Source organism: Falco biarmicus, chromosome 3 (assembly GCF_023638135.1).
Source record: "Falco biarmicus isolate bFalBia1 chromosome 3, bFalBia1.pri, whole genome shotgun sequence".
Taxonomy (NCBI): domain Eukaryota; kingdom Metazoa; phylum Chordata; class Aves; order Falconiformes; family Falconidae; genus Falco; species Falco biarmicus.
In genome coordinates this window covers 103915654-103937226 of record NC_079290.1, presented here as the reverse complement: position 1 = coordinate 103937226, position 21573 = coordinate 103915654, and the positions used below count along the sequence as shown (strand labels likewise).

The following is a 21573-nucleotide window of genomic DNA, read 5'->3' as shown; positions in this document are numbered from 1 at the left end:
GTGCAGAAGGGGGAAAAACGCTGAGGGGAAAAAAAAACCTGAGGGGAAACCTGAGGAAAACCTGAGGAGAACCTGAGGGAACCCGCCTCCCCCCCCCCGCCGCCCAGAACCGCGTTGACGATCGCCTGCGGGGGGTGAGACGCCGGCAGCGGCTGCAGCGCGGTAGGTGCCCGCAGGGAGGGCAGGCGCCGGCCGGGCGCAGCTACGCAGTCACGGCAGGAGCAGGACCGCCCCCAAGGCCGCAATGGCTCGCGCGCCCGGCACCGCCCCCCGCCGCTCGCCTTGACCCGACCCGCCTGGGTGGCCACTGGCCAGTGGGTTCCGCCGGTCGCCAGGTGCCTCGGCCAAGATGTTGGCGTTCAGAGCGAGCCGGGTGAGCGGCCGGAGAGGGGGGGAAGGGCCGGGAGTCCTGGGGGGTGGTAACCGGCTGGAGGGAGCTGGCCGTGCGGGCAGCGTCCCCCGGGGCTCCCCGCCACCTCCCAGGCCTGGAGACGGCCTCCCAGGCCTGGAGGCAGCCCCCAGGCACAGTGTGTGCCCTCCCCGCCTGGCTGCTGCCTTCCCTGTCTGCGCTGCAAGTGGTGTTTGCTAATACCGGGTTTAAAAGTTGCTTTCTGAAGGACTAACCTTCCTGTTAGGAATTAAAAATATTCCTCATGCAAGGAGATGTGGAGCTGTCGATAACCGGTTGGGAAGGGCGAAGGGCTCACAGCTGAGGCAGTGGACTTTCCATGCTCTCCCTGTCCCCAGAGCCACCCCTGAACTGGGGGGAAGGTGAAGGGCATTTGGTCAGGGACGCAAAGCTCCAATGAGTAATACATGGCCCATTGAAGAAATACCATCCTGAACTATGAATACACTCTCACTCAGCAGTTCAATATTCAGCACTTCTATGCCTAGCAGTGGTCTTCCTGCATTTCTTCACCTTTTAACTGTATAGATTTTTTCAGTATTCTCTGAAAATACTTTTTTTTTCACTGTGTTGACAGCCATTATTGCCTGTGTTCTTCGTGCTTCATGGTGCGGTTGTGCTGCGGTCAGGCTAGTAGCTTTATGGGACTTGTGCAGCAAAGAGGTCTTGCAGCTCATATTCTTTTTCTCTTTAGCAGATGCTCCAAACCATTGCAGGGCATGGATGGAGATCACGTTCCAGTAAACCTGCTCAAAACGTACACATAAGCAAACCTGCATCTGGCTTTAGCTTTGGTAAGTATTGCAGTTATGAAAGAAAGAGAACAGTTAAAGACAAATTGCAGCGTTAGGGGGAAAAAACAAACGGCAAACAACTGTATTGCAGTTCAGTATGAATTTACAATTAAGGTGTTCATCCTGAATAAATTTACATTTTATTTTTTTTTTTAATAATTATTTGAAACCCCAAATTACTTTCTTCTCTAACTCGGGAAGGCCCAGGTATTGACGTGATATTTATGAGATTTTCTTTTTTTAACTGAGGTCTGCCTTGAGCTTGCTTGACTGCCAGAGTTGCCTTAGCTTTGAATAACTACCTCACATTGGCTTTTAAAATGTCAAAATAACTCTATGTAGTCTTAACTGAACTTAGTTATAAAGAAATATAAAGAAATTAATCCCCGGTGTATTAGATACGTAAAGGCAAATTTAGTGGGTCAGCAGGTCAATGCTTGAAACTGAGCAGCCAGATTCATCAGATAAGCAACATTCATCTGCCTCCATCTCCTTCGTTTAGTTAGCATAGCATGCTCTTCATTTCTTTTGGTAATACCTTGTATGTTACATGGCACTTCCTACTTGGTTTTCAATATTTTTGGAAGAATTTTGTCATAAGTAAGTAAGCGCACCGTAGGCATCAATTAGAGATCAGTGGAGCTTTTTCTCTAGAGAGAAGGAGGATGTTGAGTTGCTTTGGTTTCTGGAGAGGCCCAGGAAGGTAAGTCCTGGTGCTTTGGATTGTCCTGGAAGGAACTGAGACTTGTTTTCTCTCTTCTCATAGTCTGACAACTGGCAAAATCGGTGACTTCTTTTTAACTTTTTTTTTTTTTTTTTGGTAATAGAACTTACTGATGAACAGAAAGAGTTTCAAGCTACTGCTCGTAAATTTGCTGTGGAGGAGATCATTCCTGTTGCTGCACAATATGACAAAACTGGAGAGGTAAATCTACCATATGGCAGGGGAAAAGAGAGATTTTGACCTTAACCTGTGTAAAATGTAAAACGTTAACTGTGATGAATCAGATAGTGATTTTCCCTGTCTGTTTCAGTATCCTTTTCCACTCATAAAACGGGCTTGGGAACTTGGTCTTATAAATTCACACATACCAGAAAGCTGTGGTAAGTAAATCTTCTTTTTAATCTGTAAAATAAACCAAAGAAAAGGCCTTAGAGGGTATTTATGTGTGTAATGATGGATTCTGTATAAAATGAACAGTCGCATACTTCAATAATCTAAATTGAATCAGTACACAGGTTGACACATACAAGTGCCACTAGGGGTGGATGTAATCACCCAACAAATTAGGCTGTGATTTAGTAATTTATAACCAGATTTCCTCCCATGATTACAACTGCCTAATGTTCCCCTGGTGTGCTGTGTCATCTGATGAGGCAGAGAAACTAGACTGTCGTATTTTGACCTACTCTGTGATACAGGCTGGAGCAATTTAAGACAATAAGCCAGAAGGATGAATTTCCAGTTCAGAGGAGGTGCAGAGGATCAGTGCTTAGGTATATGAGTAACGATGGAAAAAATGTTAAATTTTAGATTTTTTTTTTCACGTGTATATGTTACCTGAAAACAAAGTTGGGGAAATGTCCATAGCAGGCCCTGGGTTTTTTTTTAAGACTTATTAGAGGGTATATCTTGTATCAAAAATTGATTTAAAGAGATCAAAGGAGCAGTTGTGAGGATCATGTTTATTCAGCCACAGACACTCAAGGCTGAAACAGCTGGACTACTGCAATGTAGAATCACTTGGTTATTAAATTAAAACTTGGAAGTGACAAATTGGACACCACTGCTTTACAAGGTCTGGAAAAGGAGATCAGTACTGAGGTCATAGAGTTTATTGATAATGCTGACTTACCTGCTACAGAAAAGACGAGGCTGGTGTGAAGAGCTCTAGGAGGAGGTGGTGAAACTGAGCGACTGTTAAATGGCAGATGAAGTCCAAAATAGGAAAAGTGATGCACACAAGAAAGGGAAGAAGCAATCCAAACCTCACAGAAAAAATGGTGTCTTCTGAACTAGTTATTACCTGTGAAACAAAGAGATACGGGGGTTATAATACTGAGTTCTGTGAAGATGTCAGCATAATGACCGGAAGTGGTCAAAACCATCAACTGAAGGTCAGAAATCAAGAAGGGAACAAAGAGCAAAGCAGAAGCCATAACTATGCTGCTGCTTGCCCCCAAATTGCTCTTGCCTCTTGTTCATTATGCAGTCGGATCCTTCCACCTCAGACGGTTGTTGTGGAAATGAGGGAGGTTCCTAGAAGGATGACAAAGATGATGAAATACACGGAACAGCTTCTGCATGAGAAATGCTTATCATGCCAGTGTCGTGGAGAGTGTGAAAAGGGATGACATCTCATTGTCCCCTTCAGTACAATGAGAAGGCATCAGATGGAGTCGGCAGACGGCGGGTTCAGAAGAAATGAAAGGAGATGGTTCTACACTCAGTGTGTAGTTCATTTGTGAAACTCATTGCCCCTGGACGGTATCAATGCTAAAACTGTAAACAGGTTCAGAAAGAGACTGGGAGAATTCACAGAAGAAACATCTGTCAAGGGCTAGCATAACAAAGATAGTTTTGGCTGGGGAAGTCACACAAAGGCTGTGAAAATATTTCAGGGAAGCGTTGCTGCATTGTTACCGTGTTGTTACGCACTTCACAAAGTGTTGGCTTCTGCCAGAAGCAGGTTACTGGGTTGTTTTGCTAACTGGTATGGACGCGTTTCTTTTCTTCCTTAGTGCTGTGGAAGCTCAGCAGCCCTTGTGGCCCTTTCTCTGCTTCCTAAGAACTCTTAGGGAAATTCTCAGATGCGAAGTAGCCAAGAGGTCCCACTGGTACATTTTGTGCAATCTGTCCGACACCAAGCACACCATCACCCGGGAACTGCAAAATGTAATTTTTAAATCATCTGTCACTAATCTGACAAAACTTTATTTAAAAAGCTGGCATGGGAATGTCTAATTGTACGCAACACGCAGTCAGAAGTATGTGAGGGCATATGATTTTGATAAGTAGGTTTTGTAAATCACTAATATGTTGCAATTTTTTAGCTCATTTTAGTCCATGAAATGTTTCAACTGTAGGTGGTCTTGGCCTTGGCAGTTTTGAAGCGTGCCTTATTACGGAAGAGTTGGCTTACGGCTGTACCGGGGTTCAAACAGCCATCGAGGCGAACTCCCTAGGGGTCAGTTCTGTCATTTCTTACCGCCTTTAGACTAGAGTCTGTGCCCTTTAGAAAGATGGATTAATGGTCTAAATATTTTCTTTCAGCAAATGCCAGTAATCATTGCAGGAAATGAGCAGCAACAGAAAAAATACTTGGGAAGAATGACAGAGGAACCAATGATGTGTGTAAGTATAACTTAGGTGCATTGCAGACTGTTCCCAAATTGTATTAATTACGGTTTTGGTTGGGTTTTTTTTTTTTTTTTTTTAAACACTGATATCTACTCACAGTGTAGCCTGTTTTGGTTTGTAAATAAACAGTGGCTTTTTCTGAAAGTCAAGGAATATTGAATTAAGTGCATTCAATAAGCAAACAGAAGGTAGTACCTGGAAAACCATGCTGAGTCACTTACTGAAAAGCAGTGCCTTTTATTTCCCTTTCAAGAGAAGGTGTGGGAGTCTAAGAAAAATGCAAGGTTTGTATGAGCGCAGACTCCACTCAGATGGGCGTTGATCTGCATTTATGGATCTTAAACATTATACAGGCGCTCTCTGTTAAGGTAATAAAGATTCATGTGCAGTGTGTTAAAATCTGAACAAGGGAGCCTCATAAAATGAAGAGCACAGCAACCATAAAGTGTTACTCTGTGCTCTTATTTTCAGATTTGAAAGGTCTTTGGCTTCCATATCGGAGTTGTGAAGCATAAGGAAGTGATGACTTACGAAAAGTTACAGAATGTGCCTGTTTACCATTAAAATTAAAAGACAATTGTAAGAATTATTATGGATTTATGAGGAAAATCGACCCCTACATGTTTGGATTCTTGTGCAGACCCTTGTTGGGCCTTTTGGATGCGTTCTGGGGTTTTCCACGCGGTTCACTTAAAATGTTTACAGATCAGTTTGGTGCACATAATTTGCAGTAATTTCTGGTTGCTTAAAAGTAGAACTTTATTCTTCAGGATTCTGCGTTTTCTTTTCTTTTAGGCTTACTGTGTAACAGAGCCTGGAGCAGGCTCTGATGTGGCTGGTATAAAAACCAAGGCTGAGAAGAAAGGAGATGAGTACGTTATTAATGGCCAGAAGATGTGGATCACAAACGGTGGGAAAGCAAACTGGTGCGTTGACTTGCCACTGGCATTACGTTTTCTGTTGTTCTGTTCTGTCTTGGGGGAGGCGTGTGTCCTGTGTGCGAGCCCCCAGGGAATGGGCTCTCAGTTGTGGCTGCTATCACACTCCTCAGGGAAGGGCAGCAACACTTAACTGCCACAGTACTCCAGAAGCTCGTGTTACAGGGGACCTGGCTTTGTGGGTGCGGTGGCCGACATCAGTTGCTTCTCATTGGACTAGAAACAGCCCTAGCTGTTAGCGAAGACAGAAAAGCTCCAGGCTTGTGCTCTTACATTTTATTTTCTTAAGGGAAGACGCTTTCCAAGTGTCAAAGAGTGCAGGTGGTGCTCTGGTGTCTATGGAGGTGCTTTACAAGATGCACCTCTTGCATCATGTCTCATGTAAGATCATGCTCATCCCCAACACTAAATTCCTTCTAAATCCAGAGGGAAAGCTGTAAGGTTTTCTTTTCTCATTACTTCCTTGTTCAAGATAGAATGATCAAAGAGAAACTATCAGCTATCGCTTGATGTTACTGAACACCGTGAACGTGATACACAACTCTTTAATTGCTAACAGAAAAAAAACTATTTACAACTTCGAAGAGTAAAACCAAGATAGTAAAACCAAGAGGATAATAGAACATTTTGCATGCAATACTGTATTTCCCAAGCAAACATCTTTATCTGCGTGCTGGCAATTGGTTTCTTTTGTGTTATTTGTGAAGCTGATTGTAATATTAAGACTTACAACACACGGAAAATGTGGAGAACCTTTGCATGTTGATCTGAAGGAACTGAATTAAATCTTGACTTTTGCAGCAAGAGATGCATTGACACTTTTTCTCTCTTGCTCCCTCTCAGGGTTTTACTTTTTTGGAAGGGCCAAGAATAAGGGGTTGCTAACTTATTCAGTGGTTTATTTCCTGATACCAACACACACAAAACCAAACCCAACATTTAACGTGTGAGCTAAAAAAGTATCTGATTGTTAATTGTGAGGATGAGCTGACTCCCTCGTATTTGTTTTACACTAGGTATTTTTTGCTAGCTCGTACCAATCCAGATCCAAAAGTCCCCGCAAGCAAAGCCTTTACTGGATTCATCGTGGAAGCAAATAGCCCTGGAATCCAAATTGGAAGAAAGGTGAAGAGTGCATCTCTTATTTGACAAGCCAAGAATTCACTTCTAAACCAGTAATGCAAAAAAAGTAAAGAACAAGAAGGTGCCGTACATTGCAAGAATCCAGTGTAGCTGGACCTCTGTAAACTTTGCTTTTCAGGAAATGAATATGGGTCAGCGCTGCTCTGATACAAGGGGTATTGTCTTTGAAGACGTAAGAGTTCCAAAAGAAAATGTATTAATAGCCGAGGGAGCTGGCTTTAAAATCGCAATGGGAGCTTTTGATAAGACCAGGCCACCCGTAAGTATCAGAAATAAGTTACTTGCAAAGTACAGTAGGAATTTCTGATTTTCATTCTGTGCTATATTTAATTCAGGTAGCAGCTGGTGCTGTTGGGTTAGCAAAAAGAGCACTCGATGAAGCTACTAAATATGCTTTGGAGAGAAAAACCTTTGGGAAACCAATTGTTGAAGTAAGTTAAATGTATAAAAACAAATACATCAAAAAGCTGTGTTTTGATACTAGATGTCCCACTGGTGAATTTTCGGTGTTCTTCCTCGATATTTAGGACGTGTGAGTTGTTCTATGCCTGCCATTTCTTGGGTTTTCAAGTATATAGGTCCGCACTGTCTGAGTAAATCTAGCTATGCAGGAACTCCTGGGATTCTTCCATAACTTCTTGATGAAAATAGTAAAATCGCAAAGAAAACTCCACCCAAAATCCTGAAACTCCTGTACTGTCAGGACACACTTAAATTCTTCAAGTCTCATGCACAGGGATTTTCAGGGAAGGAAAAACACCTCTGTGAGGTATGTGAAACAAGACTCATGGTATTAATATGAATGGAAAACATGGCCAGTCACACTGCTTGTGAATAAACAACAAGCGACATAGAGATCTCACGAAAAGTAAAGCACAACTTCAACACTTCATCCCTGTGACTTAAGTGGATTTAGAATTAACAACCTGTCTAACTCAGCATAGAGTTGAGAGCCTGATCCAGATTCTGTAGAACTCAAAGCTTCCTGAGGCGTGTTGAATTTGCAGATTCAGAAGTATGAAGACTGTATTCTTGGATGTCATAGAATTTTAAGCCGGCAAAGTTAACTGGGTTTATTTCATCATTTACAGCACCAAGCGGTGTCTTTCATGCTTGCTGAAATGGCAATGAAAGTGGAACTGGCTAGGATGGCTTACCAAAGGGCTGCGTGGGAAGTCGATGCCGGTCGCAGGAATACCTACTATGCTTCCATCGCAAAAGCGTTCGCGGGTGACGTTGCAAACCAAGTAGCTACAGATGCAGTGCAGATTTTTGGAGGAAATGGATTTAATACTGAATATCCTGTAGAAAAACTAATGAGAGATGCTAAGATCTACCAGGTGAGTAAAAGAGGGAGTCATCTTCAGAGGAATGCATACATTTTATAGAAAAGAAACTAATGGCTACTGATTGAAATCATGATGTGAACATATGGGGAAAAAAAATTGAGGGTGAGAGCAATAATCCTTCCATTCAAAGAAAGGGCATTCAAATGAGGCAGATTCTTACATACAAAACTCTTTGGGTTAGATCAACAACTTAACCTACATAAGACGACTGTAGTGGTTCGGTTTTTTTCTCATGTGGTAACTCTGAAATGCACGGACTCTTCATTTTAAAGCTTTTGAACTCTTAGAAAAAAAGCACTGTAGAAAAGAAGTGATCAAAATAGCCATGCTCGCTTTGGTATTCTGTCAAGTGGAGATGCCTTACGTATAATGCTGTTCTCTTCATCGCTTCTTGCGGTGCTCTAAACTGTCTGTCTGCCTGAGACTTTGGTATAAACTGGGCAGATTACTTCAGCTGAGATATTACCATCACTGAGTATCATGGATTCATGATCTTGCATATGCTGTATTAACAGAAGTGTGGCGCAGTCAGGAGTGATTAACCCTTCCTTTTTTTATTATTTTTGCTTTCTCCAAAGAACAAAACATGCTCATATTTAGTCGTGTTTAGTCCATAGTCACCCATAATCCCCCGTTCTTTTTCTGCGGTATTATTACCAAGAAAATATTCCATGTCGTAAGTGTCCTCTTAGCATATATGATGCTGCAGTTCTTTATCCAGCAAGACTGACTGATGTTTAGCAAACTCAGTAATCTTTATTGGAGCAATTTGCCACAGCAAGCTTTAGCAGAACTGGGAGCTGAAACGCTTTAAACCACTGAACTGTGTTGCCCTTGAATCACATTGCACTGTACCGTTGGAGTCCGTGGCTGCCTTTCTGCGTTACACCTACATACGTCTTTGGTCGTGTAGCTCTGACTTGGCTGCCAGCAAGCCAAATAGATCAGGGGTGAGACACAGAATGTTTCTAGAGGAAAACGCAAGAACGCCTGCTTAAAAAAAAAGGTAAAAAAATAACGTGTTGAAGGGAGTACTAGTGAAGAAGGAGCAGTGGTAATAAATGGATGAATGTGAATATTTGCTGTGGCCTTGAAAGGCTAGTCAAAGAAAATACAACACTTGCAGCCCAGGTCACCTCCCTGCCTCCACCCTCACTTTCAAAACCGAGACGATGTATTTGCTTCCCCAGAGAATCCATTTTCCCCATCCTTCATCCGCTATGTCTGTTAAGTTTGTGAGAACCTTACAGAGTTTTGAGGAGAGCATCTGGGAACACAAGACTCTCTCTCAAGATCTTGTATGTGGTTTATTGCATTTAGCCCACTGTAGTTAATCAAAGCACGCTCAAATTTTCTTCAGTTTTCTCTCTCTTTCTGCACGTCCTAATCCACTGTGGATTTGTGCTATGAAGGTTGACAAGTGTAGAAAGATCTGTGAAAATATTTTACAAAAATGATCTATCTTGCAATTCTTCTTTTCAGATTTATGAAGGGACTGCTCAGATTCAAAGGATGATCATAGCTCGTGAACACGTTGCCAAATACAAAGCTTAAAGAAACCTACCAAGCACATCTGCCTCTACTGTAGTGTTCTGTGCTCTCACGAAAGAGGATTCTAGTGCATTTCTCGATACAATTAAAGGCGTGCATAAACCCCTTTTCCTGAAATCTTTTTGTGTACGTGATTAAGCACTGCTTCTGTACTCCCTGCCCATTCCCTCGCTTCATTTCTTCTAACAAACCTGGTGTTTTCTAAACATTTCTGAATTCCAAAGTGATCGGTTGTCCTCTTCCCCCACTCTCTTTCAGTCAAACCTTTGGCTTTTGGCAGGAGGAGAGGTAAAAACCTGCCCTGTAAAATTTATGTGATCAAAAAAGTGAACAAAATGATTATTTTTTTCTTTTTTTGGGTCTGTGAAGGCATTCAGCATGTAACGAGGAACATCATTTTCGGGGTATTTCCGTATTGTTTATAATGATACAGATTCGCTCCCAGTCTTTTATCACTGGGGTTTGGGTGGCTATCATAGTAATAAATCTCAGGGAAACTGTAAAAAGCGATTCTGCTTCCTCAGGAACATCATGCTGCTGCAGCACATGGTCTCTGGGTCACCACTTCCTAAAATAAATATGCTAACGCTTTAGTTCTGTGGCCTTCAGAGACTTTCATCTTAAAAAAAAGACAGTGAATACATACTGGCTTCTTTCAGTACCATACATTCTTGTCAATTACAAGACAGATTGGTGTTTTTCTCAAACAGTGGCTGCAATTACTACTTGCAGATCCTCTGAATTTTACAGACACTTATGAGCCAGCATGAACAAACAGCAGCTTTTGTTTTCATCGGGCTTCTTTTCAGTGACTTAATCATCTGATTCACCTGAATCTGCAGCAAAGGCAGAAACTGTCATTCAGTGCGGTTTATCTCTGTGCCTGAGAGGAAGTTACTTGTTTTCTTGTGCCTTAAGCAAGACTTGTTTATGGATGAGTGGTAAGTACAGCTCTTGAGAAATACAGGTACGCATTTTTTTATCACCGTGGGGAAAAAAAGAAGGATGAGCATTCAGTTTTAAACATGTTTTCATTTGAACTGATCCTGTGCAAAAGAACCTGTAGGAAATGGCCTTATTTTCAGGTATAACAATGCTGTTCTAAACTTGGATGTTCTAAACCCCAAATGGCCAAATAGAGTAAAGGGCAAGAAATGAGAACCTCACAACACCATGTTTTTTCACTGTAAAATTAGATGATCAAGATGTTACTTCTGACAGCCGTTGCTGCACTCTAATAAAAATGTACTTATAAGCAGAGAGGTGCAGTTGCTTTTATTCGCTTTGCTTGTCAAACCATTCAAATTGTATTTCGGGTAAGTTGTCCTGTGTCTGAGGTATGCTAACAGCTGTCCTGCAGGTCTCGCTGTGCTACAGCCCGTGGAGCTGAACAGCCCTTCCAGGTCAGCAATACCACATGCTGCTGTCTGCACGTGTGTCAGATTTAAGGATTTAGACAGTACCCAGTAGCAGTAAGAGTATCGGCTTATTGGCGAAAATGGCCTCTTTCACTATTAACACTTCTGAACCCAGCAGATGTTTCATTAGGATGATTCGAGTGAAAATGTGTAGCTTTTCCTTAGGAATGCCTTTTAACACCACCTTAATTTCAAACCCAGTATATTTAAACCTGTTGCTCCTTTTCATCAGAATATTCACTTGACTACATTTCCTGAGGAGGAGGAGGAAGTTCTGTGAGGGTTTTTCTGTTTGGTTTTGGTTTGTTTTAACCTGGATAGGCCCTTCTTTCAGCACTGGCACAATGCACCTTCCACAGACTTCTTGGGGATATCGCTTAGCACTGGCAAGGTCACGCATGGAGTGCTGGGATTCCCCTGTACAAGAGAGGACATCCTGGAGACAGACCGGGGACGGGCCGCCGTGGTGGAGGTTTTGGAAGATGAGGAAAGGCTGAGAGCTGGAGCTGTTTAGCCTGGACAAGAGAAGGCTCAGGGGGATGCGAGCTACGTGCGTGAACACCTCATGGGATGGAAGCATAGGCAGCCAGGCGCTCCTGGCAAGGAAGCGTCATTAGGGTCTGCAGCACGAGTCTGATGCAGAACAGCTGAGAGAACTGAGGGTGTTCAGCCTGGAGAGGAGGGGACTCGGGGGGGGACCTTACTGCTCCCCACAACTGCCTGACAGGAGGCTGTAGCGAGGTGGGGGTCAGCCTCTTCTCCCAGATTAACAGGTCACAGGACAAGAGGAAACAGCCTCAAGTTACAACAGGGGAGGTTTACATTGGGTATTACTAATAAAAGAATAAAAAAAATTGCCTTGCTGAAAGGGTGGTCAAGCACTGGAACAGGTTGCCCGGGCAAGTGTTGGAATCACCGTCCCTGGGGGCATTTAGAAAATGTGTAGATGTGGTGCCAACATCCCCCATAACCCTTCAGACCCCTCCCGCAGGCCACCCCCCAAGAAAACACCCATCTGCTCCGGAAACAAACCCGAGAAACAACCCCACCAAAACCCAAACCAACCAACAAACAAGCTCTGTATTTTAGATTTTTCTGTAATGGTCGGCATCAGAGACATGTTTTCTTGTAGCGTCTACAAATGGCACTCTGGCCCGGCACGGATCACGCCCGCCAGAGTGCAATGCCGGTGATGAAGAGCGCGATCAAAGTTTGGCTTGGGAAGGAAAGAGGTTTATTTCTGGCGGGGGGGAGCAGCTGCCGTCACCTGCTCTGGGGCTGAGCTGCGAGCCCGACTTCACAGGAAGCTGTGGATTTCTCTGTAAGTACCTGCAGGGCGAGGGTCGGGAGGATGGGGCCGGGCTCTGCTCCATGGCGGCACAAGGGGCGCCAGGCACACGCCGCAGCACAGGGAGCTCCTTCTGAACGTGAGGGGAAAATTCCGTGTTTGGAGGGTGCCGGAGCGCTGCAGCGGGCTGCCCGCAGAGCCGCTTCTCCGCCTGGCCGAGCCCCTCAGCACCCTGCCCGAGAACAGCTGCTTTAGCCGGGGGGTTGGACGAGCCGATGGCCAGCGCTGCCCCCCAGCCCGGCCGCGCCGCCCTTCTCCTCAGCGGCGCGGAGGACACGGCGGTTCCGGGCGGGGGGGCGCGCGCGGGCCCGCCGGGGCGCGCCTGGCCGCGGAGCCGCCTCCCTCGGCCGGCGTGGAGCAGGCGAAGGGCGTGGGCAGCCCCGGCCGGGGTCCTGCCGCCTGCGGCCCCGCCCCGCCGCCGGGCGCCATTTTCTTGCGCAGCACGGGAAGGGCCTGGCCCGGCTCCCGCAGCCCGGGGGCGGCAGCGGGGCGTTTAGGGCTCGGTGCAGCGGCGCGGCAGTGAGGGTGTAGTCGGGCTGGCCTGGCGGCGTGGGGTCCGGGGGGACGCTTGGGGGGGAGGGGAGGAGGAAGAAAGGAGGAAGAAAGGCGGCAGCGGGGATGGGCCCCGGGGAGACGTTTCGCCTCAGAGAGACGTTTCGCCTCAGAAAGGTCTGTGTCCGGAGAGGCCCTCGCCGAATTCCCGAATTGCCCCGGGCACGGGCACCTGCCGATCCGGCACCACAACTGACTGGTTTTTTTGGGTGGTTTTTAAAGGTGACGCCGCGTATGGCTGCGATAGGAAAACCTGGTGCCCTGAGCACGTTACTTTGGAGGAGCACGTGGCCTCCCTTGCCTGCAGTCGGGATGAGGAGATGGAGGTATGTGAAGTGTTGGCTTGTTGCCGCACAGCGGTGCTTTTCTGAAGAGGACTAATCTTCTTTTCCTTGTCGAGAGTTAGGGGCTGCTTTTTCCTGAGAACTCTACCGTGCTGTTCAACAAAATTCTTTATTCGGTGTGCGCTTTTGCCCCGAGGAAAATCTGATTTATTCACCATGGCTGTCTCCATTGTGGAATAAAGCTCTCGTTATTTGTGTGGGGTTTTTTTTTCTCTCTCTCTTTTCTCTTTTCACATGTAAACTGTAGTGAAAAACAGTGCTGAAAAGGCTCTGGTGCTTCCCAACAGTGGCTGGGTTGCCTGCATACCATCTCTAGCGCCGTCTCCAGGAGCATGTTGATGGTGCTACAAAGAAATGAGGTAGCGTCCCGCTTCAGGAAGAAAGCGTGTTGGGTTTGAAACCTGCAGGCAGGCCAGAAGGTGGTTGCTGCCTTGGGTCAGTGATGAGTGTTGGCATGTATTATCTGATCTAGAGTTGATGTCTATCACCACTTTAGCTCTAGAATTACTCTGAGACCCGGGGAAGTCCAGTTCCCTTAAGCTGCAACCTTGGAGCTTTTCCAAGCAGTGGAATGAAATGCCTGTCAGAGGCTGTAACCCTCTGCGTAAGCGTAAGGAGAAGGGGACACGGTTTGAGTTTTCTTCCATTTACGTGTTGGGGAGGTATAGTTTTTAGCTTAATAACTGTCTGCTACCAGGAGACATGTTCATGTTAACTGTCTGCAGCTCTGGGTACCACATGAGCAAGTACTGATGTATTTGTTATTTCTGAAATGCAGTTGCAGCTCAACTGCCGGAGTGCGATACCTGATGTGGCATAGAAGGGGATGTGTTTTATTAATTTTTTGTTTTTTGTAAGGAGGAAATGCTCGCATGAGTTTGACCTGCAAGTGACATTGTTTCACAGTTTGTGGCCAGGTTGCACTGCAGATGTTGACTTGGGGTATGAATTCCTCCAAGTGTGCTTTAGGGGAGCTCTGTTGGTCTAGATGTGCTGAGCAGTCCTTCTGCTGCCTGCATAGCTGTTTTGGTTTGGCTCCCAGGTGTGAGTATGCAAAAGAAAACATGCAAGTGTAGTCGGCCTTGCTCTAAACCCAGAATGGTTTTGACTTCTTCCCGGATTATCTGAGAGCCCCCTGAATGTTTCAGGCAGGCCAAGAGGTGTGCCCCAGCATTTGTGAGAGCCCACAGCTCTGCAGTTCTCTTGGAGGGCGCTACGGGTAAAGTTTTTAGGTCATGGAGCTCTTTGCAAGTCAGATTAGTGGAGCTTCTTTGGATATATGTCTGAACGTGTAGGCCAGCTGAAAGGGTTTTGTTTGCTTTCATGTGCAGTAAACACAGGTCACTTGAGTTACGATGTATACTTGTCAGTTATTGAGGAAATGTCTATCCGTGGGATGGCAAAGGAAACAATACAGGGGCACTTTTTAGTTTGTTTTTTTTGTTGTTCGCTGTAAAACCTGGGTGCGGGTTAGCATCTTGTCCCATCTTTTCAATGGTGATTGGAATGTATTTGTTTAAAAAAAAATAGTTTTCATTCCCTATCCAGCCCACCACTGAGATGCTAAGTTCACTTTTTGCCATTGTGATCCTGTGCCATCTCCTGCACATTTATGTAAGGCCACCGGTGCTGTTATACTGGCACGCAGGCTCCTGCTGCAGGCACCGGAGAGCCTGCCTCACCTGGTGAGGAAGGATCCATCTTTGTGGTCAGCAACAGGCCGGACTGCCAGCGTGCGCAGCAGGGCCTGTGTGCATAACCCAGAGTGTGTTACAGCCACATAGTGCACAAGGGAGTGAGGTGAAGAGCCTAGGAGGCTGTGTCTCCTGAGAGCTGTGACACACCCACGGGTTATCTTAGGTGGAGGAAGCCAAGCCATTGTCCTTCCTTGTCCCTCTGGCCTGCTACCCATCACTGTTTATTTTTTCTTTCTCTGTTGCTCTGCCTTGGTCCTGTCTCTCTCTTCTGTGCCTCGTTTCTCTTACGATGCAGTTGTCAATCTCTGTTCTGCTCTCTGTTTTCCATCCTCCCCCTAACTTTCAGTCTGTGCGTCTCCATACCACTGCCTGTCCCACTGTTCTTCACTGTACCCCCCTGCCCAGCTCACTGTCCCATTATTCCCTGGTCCTGCTGCCTGTCCATTTTTCCCTGTCCTGCAGCCCAGGGCTGGTTTTCCTTTCTCCTTCTCTTTGTCCCGATCTCTGTCTCTCTCCCATCACACGGCACCCACCCCACGCCCAATCCCTCTGCCTTGATCCCTGTCTTTTTCTCTCCCTCCCTCCTTCCTTGTTCCTCTGATTTGATTTCTCTCTCAATCCATCTCTTCTGCTCCCTGGTCATAATTTTCTCTCTCTTTCCCTCTGTCCTACTCGCGCAGGGAGCGTGCGAGGGAGTGAAGGTATATGTCTAGGAAACTTCATCTCGTGAGAACTGTAAGACACCCACGTATCCTCTTTGGCGAAGGACAGCCAAGCGACGGGCGTTATGGAAGCAAAGGGAGGGGAGGAGGAGGAATAACTGTTTGAACAGTCAAATTCTCCTGGTGGCACTGAGAGTGGGAGCTGCGGTGAGTCCTGGGCCCTTGGGGCCCTGTTTCCCTCCTTATGCATCACAATCCCCGCCTGCCTCTCCTTGACTCCCTCTCCTCGCTGCTGCAACTGTTTTTAGATTGATTTTTTTTTTTTTTTCTCCCTTGCACCTTCCTTCTCCATCTTGCTCTGAGAGGCTTCCTGTCCCCATCTTTTAGGTCGTTCCTCTCTCCTGTAGCCTGTGTCTTCACCCCAGCAACACCTTCTCTATCTCTCTCTTGACTGCAGGCCACCCTTTTTGCATTCTTTAGCCTCTGTCCTGTAGCCTGTTGGCATTTTTGCTGTCTCTGGCTCTCTCTGTCTGGCTCCCTGTCTGTTTTGTTAAGTCTTGTGGCTGTATTTTTCTTTCCCCACCTTGGTTTGTCTGGCTCTCCATCCCTTCTTCTCTACCATGTCGCGTCTTGCTTCTTTCCTTCCTCCCTCCCTCCCTGTCTGTCTGTCCCCAGTTCTGAACTCTCCTTGCCTGCCTGGTATCGTGCTGCAGGTTTTGTCTGTTTCCATCTCTCTCTGCCCAAGGCCCTGTCTGTAACCTTTATTTCCTCCCTCTGCATGGAAGCTTGTCAGAACTTTTCCCTTTCCCAGTCTCTCTGCCCTATTCCCTGTTGTTGTTCTTAATTCCTCCCTCTCTGTGCCAGTACCCATCACCCTTTGTCTTTTTTTCTGGACTCAAGATGCTGAGTTGTGAAATTCTCCCCTCTCTGCCTTGTTGCCTGTTACTTTTGAAGTTTTCTTTGTCTGCCCCTCTTTTGGGCTCCCTCCCTCTGTACCCTGTGGCCTGTTGCGTTCTCCCTCTTATTTCTCATTCTCTCTCTTGGGCTCCCTGACCCTCTTTGTTTGTTCCTCTGTCTCTGCCACCCGGATGTTGCTGTGCTTCCTGCGAGTGTCGCGCTGGGTCTGGCTCCTCGTCCCTGTCTCTTGCTTCCTCCCTCTCATCGCTGTAGCCCATTGCTATCATTTTCTTTCGCTGTTTCTGTTTGGCTCTGGCTCCCTGATGTTTCCTTCCTTCCTCCCTCCCTCCCTCTGCCCCGTTGCCCTTGGCTATTTTTTACTTGCTCCGTCTCTTCCTGCCTGGCTCCAGCTCCCTATTTTTTTCACTGCTCTTTCTCTGTCCTGTAGCCCATCAGTATTTTTTTCTTTCTCTGGCTCTCTTTGGCTCCCTGTCCCTGTTGTTCAGGGTCGTCCTTCTGGGCCTTGTAGCATGTCACGGTTTGGTTTTCTTTCTCTGCCTCTCCTTTCCCAGCTCCCCATCCCTCCCTCGCTTGCGATCCCCCAGCTTTTCTCTGTCTTGCCCCTCTTTACTGCTGTTTGCTAATTGCTCCCTCTCTGTTGCATAGCCCATCGCTTCTTTTTACTTTCTCTCATCTCTCTGTGTCCCTCTTGCTGCCCACGTTCTCAAATTCTTCCTCTCTGCCCTGTACCCCATTGCACCGTTGCGATTATTGTTTTCTTCTGTCCGTCTCTATCCAGGTCCTTGTCAGTGTCTTTTAATTCCTCCCTCTGCCCCCTGTAGCCTTTCTGGACTTTTTCCTTGGTCTAGCTCCCTCTCTCCAGATTTTAATTCCACATTCTCTGTCCTGGAGCACCACACTATTTATTTGTCTTTCTCCCTCCGTCTCTGTCCAGCTCCCTGCCACTGTTTTCTTCCCTTTTCATCTTGTAGCCCATGGCTGGCGCGCTTTTTTTTTCCTTTCTCTGTGGCTCTGTCCGGCTTCCAGTCTGTGTTCTTAAATTCCTCCCTCTTCCTAGTAACCTGCTACTGTTTTTTCCCTGTTCTACATCATGTGTTGTCTGGTCTCCTGTCCCTGTTTTTCACTTCCTCCCTCTCTGCCCTGTGGCCTGTGTGGTCTTTTGCCTTTCTCCACCTGTCTCTGGCCAGCACTCTTTTGCTATCATTCTTTCCTCCCTCTCCAACCTGTAGGCTGTGCTTTTGTCCTTCCTCCATCTCCCTGTCTCTTTCTTCTGATGGTGTCTTTCCTCCATCCTCTGCCTAGCTTTGTATCTCCGTACAGCTGCCTGTCCCGCTGTTCCTCGCCGTATCCCCCCTGCCCAGCCCAGCTCACTGTGCTGTTACTCTCCTGTGTGGCGTTCCCAGGCCTCTTTTCCCTGTCCTGCAGCCCAGGACTGGTTTTCCCTTTCCCATTCTCATTGTCCTGAATACCTGGCAATTGTGATGGGCTGTGTGTGGCGGGGGCTTAAAGCACGTTAAAAAATGTGAATGTGAGGGGTTGAAATAAAGACAAAACCCCTCTCATTTTTGTATATGATGACAAAATATTTGTTAATATAAAAAGAAAAGGATGTTAAACCAAAAGCCTGTATGTATGACATTGTCTATTAAGTCTCCTGTCTCATGTAGTAGGGCAGGCCCTGCGCTGTGGCTGCCAGGCCAAGCCCTGTGGCGTGCTCTGCCATGCTGGTGCTGCAGCTCAGGTGTTGCACACAGGAGGTGGTGCCTCCTGCTCCATGCCACCGGCCTTGGTTAAGGCCTGTGTGACCCCGAGCTGCCTGCGGGATGGTGCCACTGCGACCACTGCTGCCTCCCGGTAAGGAGCCACCACTGCTGTGCCAAGAGTGCGTGTCCAGCGGGTGCTCAGCGCGCAGTGTCTGAAGCTGCAGTTGCCACTGTAGCCCCAGGGCAAACGCTACCCGCCAGGTGCCATGGCCCTGACCATAGCCACAAGCTCCCCTTCTGGGGACCCTGGGGGTGTGGAATGGCCCCGCCCCTTCATGGTGCAAGCCCCGCCCCTAGCTACCAGCCCTGTCCATGGCTACTACCTGGGAATGGTGTGGCTCCGCCCCTAGGGATAAGACACGCCCCTGGGTGAGAGCCCCCGTGCTCGCTGCTGCCCCCTGGCGAGTCGTCATTGCAGCCCCGGCCAGCAGGCATGAGGCAAACAGCGTGGGCATCCCCAGCCAGGGTCTTGCCGGCTGCTGCCTCGTGCCCCAGCCCGCAGCCCGGCGCTATGTTGTGCTGTGGAGGGTGGCAGAGGCAGGTGCTGCTGCTGCTGCCCGGTGCTGAGAGGGCCCAGCCCTACCGGCTTCTGCAGGCATGGGGCGGTGCAGGGGCTTGGAGCTTGTTCCAGTGATGCTGTTGACGTGGCAGTGAGGGTGAGCCTGCCCGAGACTGGCCTGGCAGCAGGAGGCCCCCCATGAATCATCGAGGGGAGCTGGGAAAGCAATCGGGGCAGGGGGCCAGGGAGATTTTCCGGGTTGAGGGGGGTGGGGGGTGTGAAAGGGGTGGCCCCTGGGGATTTGTCTTGAGGGGGGCTGGGAGATGTCTGGGGGTGTCCAGGAAGTGTCTGGAGCAGGAGGGGGGGTTGGGGTGTTCCCCAAGTAGGTGCTGGGGGGGCTCAAGCAGATGTTTATGGGGTGCTTGGGAGTGATAGCCCCGGGTGGCCAATTCTACAGCATCCCCTCAGGGGAGGTTTGGCCCCACAAAGGGTCAGTGACAGCTGTGGGTGGCCAATCAGAGGCAGCATCCCCTCAGGGGAGGGTGGGCCTGAAACAGGGTCAGAGTGACAGCTGTGGGTGGCCAATCAGAGGCAGCATTCCCTCAGGGGAGGGTGGGCCTGAAACAGGGTCAGAGTGACAGCTGTGGGTGGCCAATCAGAGGCAGCATTCCCTCAGGGGAGGGTGGGCCTGAAACAGGGTCAGAGTGACAGCTGTGGGTGGCCAATCAGAGGCAGCATTCCCTCAGGGGAGGGTGGGCCTGAAACAGGGTCAGAGTGACAGCTGTGGGTGGCCAATCAGAGGCAGCATTCCCTCAGGGGAGGGTGGGGGCTTCTGCAGTGATGAGCTTGGTTTGGATGGCCAGTGCATTGATTGCTCTTCTGCCTTGCAGGGGAAACTGGCTGTGGGGAAAGCAGCAGGGTTTCTTTTGTCCCTCTATGAGCTTGGATGGAGGATTTGAGTCTGCATTGCATACTGTCCTGATTTAACCCTGCTGGTCATTGAGTACCATGCAGCCCGTTGCTCACTGCCCCCTCACCTTGAGGGGCGGAGAGGAGAGCTGCAAAGGAATGTGAGACTTGAGGGTTGAGATAAGAAAATAAATAAGAATAAAATCCAGAGGGACAAGAAGAAGGGAACACGTGGTGCACAATGCAGCTGCCCGCCGACTGATGCCCAGCCAGTCCCCGAGCAATGGCCTGCCTGCCTGGGCCAACCCCCCAGGTGTATATGTATATATATATATGTATATACCTTCATGGCATCCCGTGGTATGGAATAACTCTTTGGCTAGTTCAGGCCAGCTGACCTGGCTGTGCCTCCTCCCAATTCCTTGTGGCCCTCTGGCCTTTTCGCTAACGAGGCCTGAGGAATTGAGAAGTCTCGCATCAAAGCCAAACCACAGCACTGTACCACCTCCTAATGGGATAATTAACTCCATCCCAGCTGAAACCAGGAGAGTATCCACCCCTTATTCCATACCATTTACGTCACGCTACATTTTCCAATACATCATCATTGTTGCCTCTCCTGTCCTTTATGTAAACGCACAGATATCATTCTCTTAGTCTACAGGCCATCCCTCTAAAATCGTTTTTTAAAGTTTTTCTGAGTGTGTCCTACTAGACAGATACTGAGGGGCTCTGCAACTGCTTGGATAACACCAGAGAAGGCATTCCTGTTTCCCATGCCCTTGGTGTTGAGAAGGATATGAGACCACACAGTTCCACAGCCTCAAACCCCTGCGATCTTACCCTGTCACCCAGCCCACCCGCTGCGGCCTGCACAGGGAAACTCTTCTGCTCACGGCCAGGTCAGGGCACACAAGCCCCAAAGAGCTGTGTATCTCAGTGGTAGAGCTGAAGGAGTAAATCGATGGCTGTCCATTAGCAGCCTAGTCCTGGTTTCACCCGGCTGAAGCTTTGCACTTGTCTTTCCTGAAGAATCCTAGAAGAATCAGGCCACAGGGCTTTGCCTGCTTATCACAAAACCCTTTCAACACATCTAACGTACCAGCAGACCCATGGCCGACAACAGCAAAACCTCCAGAATCCTGCATAGCACTTGAATAGTTAAATCTATTTCAGCACAAAACCCCCTATCTCCTCATTCCAAGTAGGTGTTGATGCCTTACCCTGGTGGGGGTTTTTTTGTTGGGTTTTTTTTTTTTTAAAAAAAAAAGTTGTGTAAATAAGAGCTTCTATAAAGCTGGTTTAGAGAGTTTGCACTCTGGATAACTCCACTGAGAGCAAGGTAAAAGAGCACTGAGAGCAAGGTAAAAGAGCCCTGACAGCTCAGGATTGGGTTCATTGCTTTTTTCCCTCAAACAGCTGAAGTTTCAAGGAGGTGTCCCAGGAATCTGAACAGAGGTGCGGCTGTAAGCCTGATGTCTTGGGGATCTTCAGCTCTTGTCTACCCTTGGGATGAGATATTTACCTGCTCACCGCGGGGCTCTGGTGCCTTGCTCTAAAATACGGAGCCCAGGACTGCCAGAGCCAGACTGTGGTGGGCAGGAGAGGTGACCCAAGCCTCATCCCACCTGCCAACTCTCACATTCCTGGTTAAGCACACCTTTCTCTCACCTTTGTGAAACAGGCCTGTTAGTTAGTTAGCTGCAGCTTTATTCATCTTTACAAACCTCTGCAGCTAACTGGCAGCTAGCTGATTTCACTGCCCTTTGCAGCCACTAAATTAATTGTTTATTTATAAATACCTTTTCAAGCTTCACAGGCAGTGCTGGCAGGCAGCCATCACAGCTCCAAAGCCAGGTGCATGGTCTGAAAACAGAGGGGGGAGGCCCTGTGAGGGGATCCTGCGAGGAAATCCTGT

At 47.7% G+C, this 21573-nt stretch overlaps 1 protein-coding gene and 1 non-coding gene across 3 annotated transcripts; both read left to right on the top strand.

Moving 5' to 3' along the window:
* Positions 1-235: 235 nt before the first annotated feature.
* On the top strand, positions 236-10805 carry LOC130145534 (medium-chain specific acyl-CoA dehydrogenase, mitochondrial). 2 transcript variants are annotated; one of them, XM_056330415.1, is made up of 12 exons: positions 236-373; positions 1104-1203; positions 2031-2128; positions 2238-2307; positions 4291-4391; positions 4478-4558; positions 5360-5490; positions 6519-6627; positions 6764-6904; positions 6981-7076; positions 7737-7985; positions 9477-10805. In XM_056330415.1, exons 1-12 carry the CDS (start codon positions 350-352, stop codon positions 9546-9548), a joined length of 1272 nt encoding a protein of 423 aa, XP_056186390.1. In that variant the 5' UTR covers positions 236-349; the 3' UTR covers positions 9549-10805. The 2 variants fall into 2 exon arrangements, with proteins under 2 accessions (XP_056186390.1, XP_056186391.1); XM_056330416.1 differs by having other exon boundaries at positions 238-373; positions 1107-1203.
* Positions 10806-13641: 2836 nt separating this feature from the next.
* LOC130147101 (small nucleolar RNA SNORD45) lies at positions 13642-13726 on the top strand. Its single transcript, XR_008821119.1, has one exon. It is a non-coding gene; the product is annotated as a small nucleolar RNA SNORD45 (small nucleolar RNA).
* The last annotated feature ends 7847 nt before the right edge of the window (positions 13727-21573 follow it).